Source organism: Falco naumanni, chromosome 8 (genome assembly GCF_017639655.2).
Source record: "Falco naumanni isolate bFalNau1 chromosome 8, bFalNau1.pat, whole genome shotgun sequence".
NCBI classification, from domain to species: Eukaryota; Metazoa; Chordata; class Aves; order Falconiformes; family Falconidae; genus Falco; species Falco naumanni.
In genome coordinates this window covers 7,766,514-7,781,459 of record NC_054061.1, presented here as the reverse complement: position 1 = coordinate 7,781,459, position 14,946 = coordinate 7,766,514, and the positions used below count along the sequence as shown (strand labels likewise).

Sequence of the window (14,946 nt, the reverse complement as noted above, 5' to 3'; positions counted from 1 at the left end):
GGTGCCATCCCAGCATCAGGGAAAGTAACTTCTGCCTACTGTGTTTACCTACAAGAGGTGTATCTCTGCTGGTATTTCCTTCCAAGAGAAGGGAGGCAAAGGCCAAAAAAGAAAGGATGGGGGAAAAAAAAGAGCAAAAGATCTCTTTGCTGTCCACTTTTATCAGAGCATCTCTTCAGATGTCACCAAAGCATGTAGGTGCAGGCATACGCTGCCTGTAAAGTCATTCTTGTGACTAGCAGTGCCTCTGCTTTGAGTCAAACCTGGCCAAAAATGTTCTTAGCCTAAGCCTGGACAAGCATGCCTCTCAGGGCTTCGGTGAGGGTGAACACCAGCTGTGTCCTGCAGCAGGTGGCAGTTTTGGTGCCTGACCCGTCTACATGCTCCCTCCAACCAGCATCCAGAGCAGACCTCTTGGGAGGGATGGGTACATATGATCCACATCCCAAGCCACAGCTCGTTAACCCTTTTTCAGCCTCACAAACCCTAACAGCATCTGCCCTGGAGGTGTCAAAAACCTTAGCCTCTGCCTCATCTCTGATCCTGCCTCATGGGAATACACACATACCACAAGAAAGATCCCTCAGTTTTTACAGACATTACTTACCGGACATATAATTTGTTCAAATAAATAAGAAATTCTATCATACGGCTATTTGGTTCCTGTGCTTTTAATTTTTTCTTTTCTTTTTGAACGCCTTTGTATGCAAAAAGCATTGATAGGTGTATCATGGGCTCCTGCAGTAGGCAAAATCCCTAGAATAAGACTTGTGCAAATATAGATCTCAAAAATGAAAGAGATATTTCCAGACGTTATTTACAAATAAGTCTCTGCTTGTGCCTCTGTCACAGATTTACATCTTCTGCATTTCATGCAGTTTTCCAGCCACCTTATATTGTGCCAGCTTTTCCAAGAAAAATAATCTAAAAGTAATTACAAAAGCCATTCACCAAAAAGTCCCTTTAGGAACCCTTTGGGCTTTGGGTCCTACTGAGCTTTCAGGAGCAGAACTACTGACTGGAATGGGAACCAGCATGAACGCTCAGTACTTCTCTGACCTTTCTAAAGGCCAATAATACTTAAAGCTACTCAGTGTGCTCCATAAAGTTTGACACAGACTATATAACCTTTCACTGGGCACCTGCTGTATTATTTCTCCCTACTTTACTGGAATTTGATAGCTTCCTTATAGTGCTAGAATAATCTTATTTCTAGCAGTAACAGCATAAATGACTGACATCATCTGATTGCAATTGGGTGGCTTTAGAAAAACTAGTTTGCATTTCTGTAAATTCTCTCGAAAGAACTTCCCAGGTCAAATTTAGAGTGGTATTTTTATGGTCTCAAGTTTTAGGTCCCAAATTCATGACTGTGAGACCTGTGAACCCTTGGATCCCATCTGAATCTGTAACTGATTCACAAAACTACACTACGGTTCAGGAAGGAAGGTCAAAAAGAACCTGTTCAGCTCCAAAGCATGCAGGAAGATTAAGCCACATGAACTGGAAGAAAGTTCACTGGGGAAGGCAACCCACCTCGGAGAAATATCACATCCTTGCTGCATGAAAGCTCCTAGGGAGAACCAGAGACTGTTGAATATCCCAAACTCATTCGTCTGGTCGTTGGCTGGCTGGTCCCGTCCTTCCTCGAATTCCTCAGTGTGCCATTCGTAAGGGCTGAAGCGACTCACCAGGAAGAGGACAACACTGACTCCGATGTAGGCAAAAACAATGCACATCCATATCTCATAGGCCAAAGGATCCAGAAAGGAAAAAACTCCTGGTTTGGACTTTTGAGGTTTTTTTATCATGATAGAGATACCTAAACTCATGAATGGTTTGGAAAAGTCTATAACTTCTTCTCGAACCAGAGTGATGGTTAACGGTGCCACAGCTACATCTGCCCTCTGAAAGAAACAGGAAAGAGATTTGCATTCTGGGGAAAAAATATATCTACTAACTCCAGCTTACATTTCTTTGATCTCTGTTTATCCCCACTATCTCAAAAGAAATCAGACAAAACCAATTGCAAGAGAAAGGTTAAAAAGGAGCAGCCGGTAATATTGGTGGATTATTTCCATTTCACCACTACTGATTGCCTGTTCTGTTTTGAAATCACAGCATTTTCTTTTTGCAGCCACCTAGCCTTTCTTGTCTGATTTATCTACTGATGTCACAGTCTGATGCAGATGATTTTTGTTAAAAGAGCTTTATCATCCAAAGATCAAAAGAGGCAAGGAAAAGCCAATCGCCTGAAAAAGCATGCCAGGATGTTTACTTCCATCAGGAACTGCTTTTTGATTGCATAACTGATGCAGTAGAAGAGGAAAAATGTTCCAGTGACACTGATGTGCACTCTCCACTTATTTTACAATCTATCTTGAAAATGGAAAGGGAAATGCATTGAAATGGCTGTTGGCATATACTGTAGAGCTACCAGCAGGAGACAGATCCTCCTACACTACAACACAGCGATACAGAGTCTTGGGCACTGATGCTCCATACACCAATTTCTCCTTTCCCTACAAGGGAAAATTAGACCCCTCTGAAAGATGACCCAAACACCACAGACTGTGAACTACCAGACAGAACAAGGTTTCGAAGTGTAGGGTGCAAGTGTATATCTGAGATGATGGAAATGAGTGGCTAGACAGAAAGTAGGCTGGTCCTACTGCTCACCAGTTGCATGCTGAGTGTTTGAAATCATATCCTTCTTTTATCCTGTCATTACCATGCAAATACAAAAGAGAGCAAAATTTGGAGATTCTACCCATGGGAAAGTTTAACCTTTCAATACTTGTTCTTCCAAAAACTGAAAGAAAGGGAATCTTGGAACTGTTGAAAGGGAACATTCTGGCATTTCCATAGGCACCCCATGTGCTCCCCCGCCCCCCTCCCTAAATTGAAATATTTCACTTGGGCTGATTATTTGCATTATCAGAGCTGCAGCCCACAAGACAGCTCAGGCTGACGGAAGGCAGGGCTCCTTCTTACTCCAGGGCTTGAATATGTTCTCAAGTACCAAGAGCTAAGGGCAATGGATGAGGTTAGAAACTCACCCCATAAACAAGTTCTCCCACCATGCCGTTCCACGTTTTGGTGTCGGGGTCCCGGGCTCCGTACTTCCCATCCCTGACAATCTCCAGCCTGTAGTGATAGCCAACATGCTTCGCGATCTCAGCAGCGAGCTCCACACAGTAGCCTTCATATCTCTCATTGCCTTCAAACTGGTTGGCATTCTTCTTGAGCATCACATATGGGTCTTCCTGGCACAGAAAAGACCAATGCTGAGCCACGCTCCACATTCTAGAGATGCACATGAGGGTCTCAGACTGCAGCCCAGCGTGCAGCTTCTGGTCCCCTTGCAAAGCTCTAGCTCTGTGTTCCTGTACCAAAGGGCACAGCCAACGCACAGTGGGCTTATTTTAGAAGGCACGAAGTATGATTTTTATTGTGGCATTTTCTATTTATTCATGCAGAATCTGTGTGGACCTGAGGGGAATGGCGTAGCTGGAGGAATTTGGGCAACAAACCTTTCACTGCAGTTCTGCAAGGGATATTTAGTGCATCTGAGCTATGAATTTTTAAAGGCATGTGTGCCTATGTGGGCACAGGCAGAATCAAATCTGCTGGACAGGAGAGAGCCCTAAGACGTTTAACTCAGCATGGGTATTGCGTCTCCTCTGCAGACTCACAGTAAGCATTCAACAAACAAGTTAGTAAAATTTCCTGTTTCTGCAGGGTAAGCACATACAATGACACAATACATGATACCATACATTATGGGGTACCTATTATTCCTTCATGATTATAGTGGAGATTTGTTTTTAAAGCTATGATTCAGCGTCTCTGCACAATACAGCTTATCTTTCCCAAAATTACAGCCCCCATTCTGTGGGCTGAATACAAAGCACAGGTATAATGCTCCTAATTTACCTATTCTGATGCCTCTACTATCTTGTCATAATCTTTTGTATTTTCTACACTTAAGAATGAGAGCTCTTTAAAACCTATTTAATTAGCCATAGCAATTTTCAGATACCTTTATGGACCTGGCAGGAAACAGTAAGTGCTGTTATTATTATCATTATTATCGTTATTATTGTTATTATAAAAATGATATAGTACAAAGGAGGGCACATGAGGGGGAAGAGGCAGTCTGCACGTCAGGGGGGTGGGGGAGAAGGAGAGATGGGATAGAAGTCACAGCACTTACTAGGATAGTTGTGACTATGTAAGTCCTGTTCTGGAGGCTTGTAGACTCATTGCCGCTTTGAGTATCTATGGCTGCTGGAACCAACTTCTCATCTTCGTTCCAATAACCAATCTGCTGAACACAAACCCAGGGTATCTCATTGATATCTCTTTGGAATATTAACCGAGATACGATAACAGTGTCATCCAAACAATATCAGCTCTCTTTGTACGTTCATACCCAACCAGAGATCTCCCCTCCTGACTCTTGATGTCTTGCTGAGGGGACCAGGAACTTCCCCATCCCACCATGACTCCAGCCTGAAAGTAACGTGCATGGTACACCACAGTAGCAGAGTGCTTGTATGCACATAAAAACATTTAGCACTTGGTTCTGGAGGCTTATTTCCATTCCCTGCTTCCTCCCTATGCCAAGAGTTCCCACCTTCCCTGTGTGACTCCTGAATATTTTGCTAATAGCGAGCACGCCTGCTGCACGTCCAGATGCTACAGGGTGATAAAATGCTACCCTGCAGCTGAAAGCCTGCATGAACATAGGACTGATGCTCAGGACATCTTGAGACAAAGCACCAAAAATCAAGTGAGAAAAAAAACCCCGACCTGATCCACATCAAAACATTTGGGATTATGAATAAACTGAACAGTTGTAATAGGAATAACTCTTATGTTAAGTTGTGCTTATTAATAGTTAGGGATTTGGTCTGATCTACCACTGTTGGCAGGTAAAGCAGAGTGCTACCGAGTATCATTAGGAAGACCATGGCTGAGGTTATCCTCTTTGAGGGCTTGATTTTATAAGAGGTTTTCCATCACCTCATGTAAGTATGAGGTTGCCTGAGCTCTGCTCATGTGAAAGGAATTTCTTATCACAGTAAATGGAAAAGGGTATTAACACAGTGCGTAACCAGGAGCCTGCTGATGGCAGATAAGAGATCATAACAGCTCAGGAGAAAAAAATCTACGCAGGCTTCTCATCTCTTTTCATTGCATGGACAAAAAGAAAGGTGAGTGAGGAAAGAGCTTCCAAACCTCTGCCCTAGGGCAACATAAATGGAGATACGTATGTTTGTTTTGCACCTCCAACTTATGGGATCTAAAATATGATATGCATTGTGGCAGTGATGTACATGTCTTACAGACAAGCAACATTTCTGTCAATAAATACACAGCAAAATCAAGTCATTTAGCCATTCTGTTTCTTCACCTCTGGACTTTCTCCAGATTGCCAGCTTCTAGAAGTTCAGAGCCCACAACTGGACACAATACTGCATTTTTCCTCTTACGAATACCATGTAGAGGAGGAAGACTGCTTTGCATGCCTTGAAAATGACACTTTTTTATTTCTTGGCTTGGCTTTGCTCATGCGGAGAGCTGGGAATGCACTCGTGGTGACTCCACATGCAAGCTTTCATGCACAGAACCATTTGTTGAGACCTAGTCACACCATAACACACAGACTGGGCTGGTGCCTGACACAGGATCTCAGGTCGCTCTCTACTTTACCTTTCTGATGCCATCATGTTTCATCTCAATCACATGGAGCGTGTAGTTGGTCCTCCGTCCCTTCTCGTTAAACTGAACGTTGCCAGACAATCCTTCAAAACGGACCTTAAAGACATAAATATCAATGAGGGGACCAACTGGTCAGCATCTCACGTGGTGGTCATTCGGCAGTGGGAAGAAGGATGGAGAGTGCAGTCATGTCTCTCAGATCCATGCAGGGGAGACAGGACATCTGTCTGACACCAGGATTTCACTTGGGTTCACTCTCTATACAGCATGTCTGGCCCTGTGCACAGCCATTCCCTTAACCTACCCTTTCTTCTAAAAAACATTCCTATTAAAACTTAGTCGTTTATTACTGAGCTCTGTGATGCATAAGAGCTAGATCACATGTGTGAGCCCATCGCCTCTTGGGATGTGACAGTGAGTTAAATCAGCTCTGAACTCCTTGGGGTTTGTGATTTTTTTTTGGTGTTATTTATTTATTTATTTATTTTCTAAATCTGACCTGGAGTCAGGAATTGGTAAAGAATTTGTCAGTTCAAATCAGGAACTGTATTTGGAGGAAATATGAACCTGTGGCCACAGCTCCCAGCTGCCGTCTTTTGATAGAGAGGAGTCTACCAGTTAACAAGCAAATCTAATTACTTCTGCACCAGCCTAATAAAACCTGACAATTTAGTATTGTAAATGAAATTTGCATAGCAAACTTTAAGTCATAAATCTCTGCTGATAACACTACAGAGCTGAAGAGCGTTGCTCACTCACATCCCATGTCCTGAATGTCTCCTCTCAGCGTGGCCATTTGACTTGCTGCAAAAGTGCCCAGCTTCTCCAGTGGCATGGAGAAGGGCTTCTGACTAGTCACACACAGTGAGTGGGGACCAGGAACATGTGAAAAGGAGTGCAAATTTGGGTCTCTATCTACAGAGACCACCCGGAGAAGTATTCATGCCACCTGACTGGGAAAGAAATTTTTTTTTCTCAGCCTTTCCACTTACTTTGAACAAATCTGTTGTCCTGTTCCTGCAACTGAAGTCTCCCCACATGAAAAATGGAAGCAGGTATTTAGCAGTACTCTGAGATCCTCAGAACAAAGACCCATGGTGAAGAAACGAGGATGTATCTTTACAGAGGAAATCTGTTGCTAATCTGCTTAACTGTGTTTGTTTTCCAGCTATTATCATAAAGGTTTGTCATGAAAATGAACATCTGCCAGTATTTTCTGGCGCTCCTGCAACTCAAGAGGTATTCCTAGTGACATTTAGAGAGACATGCTTTTCCCTTCTCACAAGACACAACAGGATCATAAAAGATAGATGCGCTGGAAAAGCACCATTGTCTTAAGCACTCCCAAGCCTCCTTTTACCATGGCCCCTTTGGTTTTCTTTGCAGGTTCTGACCGACTCTGAAACTCAGGTCACAGGTGCTCGTGCTTTGTAGCTTTACATGCACCAAAAAGCGGGTGTACAGCATCAATTTCTTCTATCTGAACGAATGAAATCTTAATCCTGTGATATCCATGTGGCACTGAAACAGCAGAAGGGATCTCTCCCATCTGTGCTGGAGGATGCAGCACAACTTTTCCATCATTTACCATCTTCTGAGACCCACTGAATCACTACAAAATAAAGTGAGGACTGATTTCAACAGTGCTAAGCACCAGCAAAGTCAGCTGGAGACATGGAGCATTTAAGCAAATTTGTGCTTAACATAAGAGCTAGAGCAGAAGGATGCTATTGTGGCCTTCTAGTTTACAGGGTTAGTCAGCAGTTAGGGACTAGCTACCTGCTTTTTAGAGGTGGTAATCAAATAACATTAACAAAAAAATCTGTCAAAAACTATCACAATTTTTCAAAGTGCAATTGAAATCTCAGTGTATTTGTTTAAAGCAATATTTTGTGTGCATTTTCCTGGGGGAAAATAAAAAAAGTAATTCTCTTTCATAAAAGCATACATTTTGCTGAAATGTGTTAGATTTCTGTTTTTGAAAAACCACAGAATGTTTCAAATAGCTTTTCATCTTTGCTCATGTCATCCACGACTCCTTGTTAAGATGTTGTAGTGAGGTGGGGTCGGTCTCTTCTCTCAATTAAAAAGTGACAGGACAAGAGGAGGGAGATTTAGATTGGATACTAGGAAAAATTTCTTCACTGAAAGGGTCGTCAGGCATTGGGACAGGCTGCCCAGGGAAGTGGTTGAGTCACCATCCCTGCAGGAATGAAAAAGATGTGTAGATGTGGCACTCAGGGATGTGGTTTAGTGATGGTCTTGGCAGTGTCAGGCTTGTGGTTGGACTTGATGACCTCAAAGGTCTTTTCCAGCCTAAACAATTCTATGATTTTATGATTCTATGATTCCTTCCTACACTAAACAGAAATAAGGCAATTCAGGAGCTTATTCCAGACATTTGAGTAGAAATAAGGAGAGAAACTTTTCTCTTTTAAACAGCTTATAAAATTTCAGGCATTAGCAAATGGGAGGTGAAGAGAAAGCACTTCACTTACACTGTGAATAGCTGTAAGTATTACCCTAATCGTGAGTCTTCACAAAAAGGATAACTCAAACCTTCAATCTAATCATGAGTTCTTCTATTTCCACCTGCCTCTTTCTTGCTACAACACTAAATGCCAGATGATTATGAAATTCATAGTTGAAATTTCCCTAGGAGACTACTTCCCCCGCATGTTTCAGAGCCTTTTATTTTGACCATCACAACTGGTCAAACCTTTTTCAAATTTTAAGTTTTCAATGGTAAACCCCCAACTTTTGCAAATGGCTTTTAATGTTCTTTCCTCAAAATCACTACAGTTAAAAATTAACACTTCTGAAATTGTTTTAATGAAGAGATGAAGAAACTTCAAAGATTTTCCAACACACACAGAATTTAATTTTCTAGCCACGTAATTTTGATATCCTATTCTCATAAATTCAATAAAGGAAAATGCTTGAGAACCCATTGCTCACCAGAAGACTTCCACGTATTTCATGTTTATTAGGTAACCGATCTCCCTAATGCATCATGGCTGCATTAAGATTTTAAGAATCCTCACAGTATGAAACAGGCTATAATGTGGGCTTGGAGAACATTCTGATGACAGCCAACACATAAGGCAAAATTCACATGGTTTCAAGCTTCATTAGCAGCCTGGAACTGAGCCGAGTTCACAGACAGTCGAAGGATCCGTGAATAATGTGGTCTGAGCAGATCTCTGCCTCGGGAAGAGGAAGGTACAAATAGGGAGCTATGATCTTATGGGATAATATTTTGGCTTTTGCATCACAGAACTTCAACAGAAAATAGAGGAGGCGAGGACACGTTGGATGGTACAAGGAAAAGCGGTTTGCTGGATGTACCCCTGAACTTTTTAGGAGACCTGGCTCTAATCTGGAAGGATCAGTTCCTCATCCCAAGCGATTTGTTTGAACATTTCTGCTGCTAATCACCCCTCTTCCCCCACCTTGCAGTGCACACATCGGGTCTCAAACCTGCTGAAGTGCTCTCTGGATGTCGATGCCTTGTCCCCAGGGCACAGCCGGGTTGGCAAGGCAGTCCCCGGCATTGCCGCGACGGGAGATGTCGATCCGCTGCCGCCGCAGGTTCTGAAATGCCTCGGCCATCACCCGGACCCCATCGTACGTTAGGGCTGATGTGTACTAGAAAAAGAAGGGGAGATGTACATCGCTTGTTAGGGTGAGCTGACCTGGGGCATGCTACACCCGTTTGCCTCAGGGTAACTTTTCAGATGATTTGCTTTGTTTCCATCCTTCCATCTATGAAGTTCAAGAGACTCTTGCTCCTTCTAGTCACTACTGTCCTGTTGACCTGTGAAAGTTGGTGCCTTCTTTCCCAGAGGACAGGAGAGCAAAGGAGAAGCTCCTGATGCAGATTCAGATTGCACTGCCTGAAGAGGACTCAGCCTTAAAAGCCGTTCGCCTGTTATCCGAGTCTGTGTTCGGTTAGAACCATTGAACTTTAAAGCAATACATCATACAATGTCAATGTGAGACACGTGAAATCAAGCAACAAGTGACTCTTTCTGGTCACAAATGGAGACCAGAAAACTCTGCTTCAATGTGCAAGAAATCTGCAAAAGATGAGTTTATTAAAGCAAAAACTTGTGCAGAAACCAGTGTAAAACTCTTGGCATGAACAGTAAATGTTAAGACTTAATTCCTTTTCCTATGATCACCTACTGATTTATTTGTTTGCAATTTTCTCAAACTAATACTTCCAAAGTTGACATTTCTGTTGCTGAGTGTTTGTCACAAGTGTTTTTGTTTTCAAATGTCAGATAGGAAAAAAAATAACCTCCTCCCTCCACCCTCCACTCGTCAGCTTCAGGGTCTTCTGTGTTAGGAATTAAAATATATTTCCCCTCTGTTGTACACACTGATTTGAAATGCTCAGAAAGAACATCTGGAAAGACTTTATTATCACATGGTATCTTATAAACAAGTCAAAGGTTAAGGAGTTAATGAGGCTCTTTCTTGTTTATATGCTGAACATCATGAGGTGTTTAATCCTTAGCTCTGAGAGGGGTAAAAACTGGGAGACTGAGTGAAAACACCAACTTGTGTATGTTTTAGCAGGCAGCTGCTACTGCCTAGTAAAATTTAGACAATGTTGAGGCACCTGGAATGGATAATGATCCTAATTATATGAAGTAATGGGTTTTCAGAGTGTGATTAAAGAGCTCTGTGTGATGACAAAGAGGTGAGCATGACTTGAACTGAGCCAGATGGACCCTAAATTAAATAGTTTTTTTATACCACTTGCCTTTGGCCTCTTCCAGTCCACACGAGGATGCTCCCTGGCATCATTATTCCTCCACTGCTGCATGATCCTGGCGGGAACAGCATCCGTGTAATTCACTAACTGGAAGCCAGTTACATTGGCTCCGCTCTCCTTGAATTTGGTCAGGTCAATGTCCATGAATCCCTAGTACAGGAGAGAAACAGGAGAAGCTCATCAGAGGAACGTGTCTCTGGGCAGATAAGAGGAATCCTGCCTGTCTAGGAATACGGCAGCCAGCCTAGGAAGAATCTCTTCCCTCTGCGGGGTAAGGTCTGGTTCAAGAGAGGCACCGCTTCCCAACCATGGCGTGAATTTGGCTTTCTCACAGGCTCTGAGCTGGACATATCCTGCAGTTTCCACTCAGGGAGACAAATAGTCACATTAATAACAGCTCCTTTGTAAGAAAACTAGCAGAATAACAGCAAAAATATATCCTGAATAATGCTTGGACAAAACGAAGAAAATCCTTAAAATAAATTAGGAAGAATTATTCACCCAGCTCAAACTTTTATGCACTCAGTCACCAATGGATAGGCTACATCTTTTCAATTCACAGTTTGCAGGGAAACACAAATCCTGAAAAATGAACTTTCAGCATAGAACAAGTGGTTGGTCAGCTTCTCAAAGGAGCTTGTCGTTAGAAAAGCCAATTTATAGGATTTGCTGGTTTGGAAGAAAAAAGGGTATGTTTTTAGACCTTGGATTACTAATTAAATACTTTTCTTCCATTCATTTATTGGTCTCCTCTACTCCTTGCCCACTGCCTGTGATGAACACAAGTGTGCAAATAACGTGTATTGGGGTGGCATCGTAGAATTAGTCACTCTTATTCAGTCAGAGCCAAAACCAAAATAATTAGAGATACAACTGCAAGCCATATGGAGAAGTGGCCACGTTTTGGTGTCCCAGCTTTGATCCTCTCTTTTTAGCACTGCTGCTACGCAAAACTGCTGGCCCCCTTGCATGGGGTAGGTGCTTGACCAGAGACTCTGCCCTGCTTCTTTGGTGCTGTGTGGGGGACAGACTGGAGGCTGGTGCTTTTTCTTTTGGGATATAAGCACAAGAGATGTAGCCCATTATTTTCGCTAGTACCATCAGCAACCAAAATGCATGAGAGAAAATGAATGAGAGGACTGTGTGCAATGCAATCACCCAAGCAGAGAAGAGCTTGCTTGAGCTCAGCCCTGCTGGTGCACATTCTCTGCAGGCACCTTCCCAACCTACCACTGGGTTTCTCTCCCTTTCTTGCTCTCAAACATATGATGATGGTGTGAGTTAAAAAACCCAAGTACATTATTCCCAGGAGATACTAGTCAGGTTCCCAAAATGGTGCTCTCAGTGCATAGGTTGAGGGAGCTAATTATCTTATTAAATTCCAAGGCCAGAATGAAGCTGTTAGATGGAAACCTGTTTTGGGAACAGGCAGCTTGCAAGGAAAAGACTAAATTGCCCTCTCACATCAGCGTCAGATCGAGGGAGTCATAAGTGACTCAAAAATGTCTTTAAAGACTTTCACACTTTTTCTTCCAGCTTTTTGTAAGCAATTTGGCATCCACTTACAATGCTGAAGACTGGATATCAGTGTACAGATGCTCTAAACAGATGATTTGTTTTGCTTCAAAGTGCAGTGATTTATGTAAAAAAAGAAAAAAAGTTTTATTTTGTGTGCACCTATTCCTCAGAATGCTGGTTACACCCACATCAATCTCGTTTGCAATTAATAGCATAGGGGTTTCAGAAAGCCAGAACTGTGATTAATGAATAGGAAATGCAGCAGGATAATTGTCCCTGACATCTTAATGCATTTCAGGCCAAGTGTTTTTTGACACATGGAGCTCCTAAGGTTCAGTAAGAGGGACCTCACAGGCTGCCAACTGGTTGTTCATGGCCAGGACCAAATTACACTGACATTTTGCTCCTGGGAGGTACTCTGGGGAAAAAAGATCTGTCAAGAGAAACTACCACACAGCAACTCAAGGTTTGTGCCACCAGCTCCTCCTTGGAAGGCCTACAAAGGCATGAAGAAAAGTCCAAGTTCGTAACAGAATGTGAGTGAGATGTCTGATGTATTTAACCCCCTCAACAAACAGATTTAAATGGGAAAAGTCAAAAAGGGAGTATGATACCAGTGATGAGACAGCAGTGGTTGAAAACATTGTCTTTCCCCAAACCAAACCATTCTGAAACTGAAGCAAGCGTTCAACAATATTCATTGGAATTCATCTTACTTAGTATTATTAAAATAATCTGAAGAGGCAAAAGGGATTATTTCTTCCTGAAGTTTGTACTAATTTTTTCCCCACTAATTTTAGACACAATTCAGTTCTTTTAAAAAGCGTGGAGAACTCTGAAGATTTCCAACTGTTTAAGGCAGTTGGGACCATGGAGGACATCATTAACCTTGAATATGTCTTTGCATTTTGGCTATTATCAACTGATGAAATAACTGTTTTCACCTGTTATCCCTCCTCCACTTGCCCCAGTACAAGGTCAGTACAGGCATGTTCCTAATTACAAAGGAATTTTAATCACTGCACCACTGAAATCTGCTCAGAACAGTCTGGGTGACATGGCAGCCAATAAACTGGAGAGGTCAGGTACTTTAGAAAATAATTCCAAGGGGAGATGACTTCTTATTGGCTAACATATAAACAAGAAAATATCAAATGTTATGCAAATTGTCTCTTGAAAAATGTTTCTATTGACAAAGTGGCATCAGGAATTAAATACACTTATCTCTCTGGAATATCAGTCAGTGCTTGTAGGAAACAGGTGAGCTGGAGGATTACACTGTCTGGAAGCAAAGTCAATCGTCTGTCACCTTGTACTAATTAGAACCACATATTGCAAAAAAAAAAGGGGACCTTTTATTTAGTTTTCAATTGGCCATATTTGGAAAACAGAAAATAGATACTTAAAATTTGACTAAGGGAGAACTGCAACCCACTACTGAGGGGCAGCAGATGTGCTTTTGCAGCAACGGGTTTAATATCAACCAGTTTGGGAAAGAGCCAGCACAGAGCTGCTTCCCTTTGCCATCCAATCCAGTACAGCAAGAAGGGAACAGTGCTGGAACGATGTACTCTGTGGGACCCCTGTGGTCCCACGGAGTGGTCAAATGGTTTGAAACCATTGCAAAAATTGGAAAAAAAAAAATATTGGAAAAAGCTCACTTTGCAGCCACGTCTGGAGCCCAGTGGAGTTCAGGGAAATGAGCCGAGGCCCTGCACCCTTTGGGATGTATCTGTTGGACATGCAGGCATCTGGCTTCACCTCCCTGCACAGCGCTGCCTGTCCCCAGGGAGGGAGAGGAGGAATGCAGGGACTCAGGCTCCAGCCCCCGGCAGGGTGGGCACCACGGGACCCAGAGGCAGCATGTTGCTCCACGGGGCCCCAGCCAGCATCACTGCCCAGGACCTGGCTACTTCAGGGGAGACAACGCTTCTGCAAGAGAGGTCCTCTTGGGGAAAACGTGGCTGGAAGGGACACCACACCAGCCAGCCCACCCTGCCCTACAGCGGGATTAACTGTCCCTTTGATTTAAATTCACATTGCAAAAGCATCTCAGCAAACCAGAGAATACAGCCTCCCGCCTTGCGTGTGCCTGGAAAACGCCCGGCTTTCCCTGAATGCCAATGGATTAGCAGGCTGCTGATAAACCACAAAAATCTGGACCCATCCGTGCTGACGGGCTGCAGCAACCTCCCTCCTCCACGCCTGCCCTGACTCAGAGCATCTGCAGCGCACAGCTCGAGCAGCAGCCAGGCTCAGTTCAAAGGAGGAAACTTGCTCTGTAGCCCATCGACTTTTCTCTCTGCATTAATGAACCTCACAAAGCGATTACGTGCAGAAGTCCTGCTGCTAGTAAATAACATGGGCAGCTGTTACAGAACTTCGTGCCTTCAAATAGAAAACAGAACGGTGCTGGGGAGGGGTTTTGCCTCATTGTGTTTTCCTTGCTTCATCTGTTCTCTGTGCTGTTCTTAAACCGAAAACAGCTTTCAGCCAAAGGTTGTTTTACTGTCCCATTCGCTGCCTGGGTTGCTGGGAGAGGTGTCAGCAAGTCACACATTTATATTCCTCCTCACTGCTTGTGGGCTCAGTCATCAAAGGAAATGCATAATGCAGGAAGACTGATGACTTGAAATGGTCCTCATGAATCCATCTTGATTAACTAGTCCACGAAGGATCTGCCTTGAAAAGAAAGTTGCCCAGAAATGAGCCAGCGCCTTATTTATGCCCTGAACATCATGAGGAGCCAAGACACTGAGTGGGCAGTGCAGACAGTGTAGGGAAAACCTCATTCCTTCATGCATGACCCTCCTCAAATCTGCCAGCATCACTTACTTCCCTGCTTCTCTCCTTTCACCCCCATATTTCACTGCCTCACCATCCAAAACCTCTGCCTCCTCTCTGCACACTGATGACAG

At 43.2% G+C, this 14,946-nt stretch overlaps 1 protein-coding gene across 2 annotated transcripts in view; it reads right to left on the bottom strand.

Moving 5' to 3' along the window:
• GRIA1 (glutamate ionotropic receptor AMPA type subunit 1) overlaps positions 1–14,946 on the bottom strand; it is a 125,503-nt gene that overhangs the window by 36,345 nt on the left and 74,212 nt on the right. For both annotated transcript variants that reach the window (XM_040604585.1, XM_040604586.1), the window contains exons 6-11: positions 10,499–10,660; positions 9,208–9,375; positions 5,719–5,823; positions 4,217–4,327; positions 3,060–3,266; positions 1,537–1,907 (exon numbers count right to left, since the gene is read on the bottom strand). In XM_040604585.1, coding sequence (XP_040460519.1) covers positions 1,537–1,907; positions 3,060–3,266; positions 4,217–4,327; positions 5,719–5,823; positions 9,208–9,375; positions 10,499–10,660 — 1,124 coding nt within the window. The remainder of the gene's footprint in view (positions 1–1,536; positions 1,908–3,059; positions 3,267–4,216; positions 4,328–5,718; positions 5,824–9,207; positions 9,376–10,498; positions 10,661–14,946) is intronic.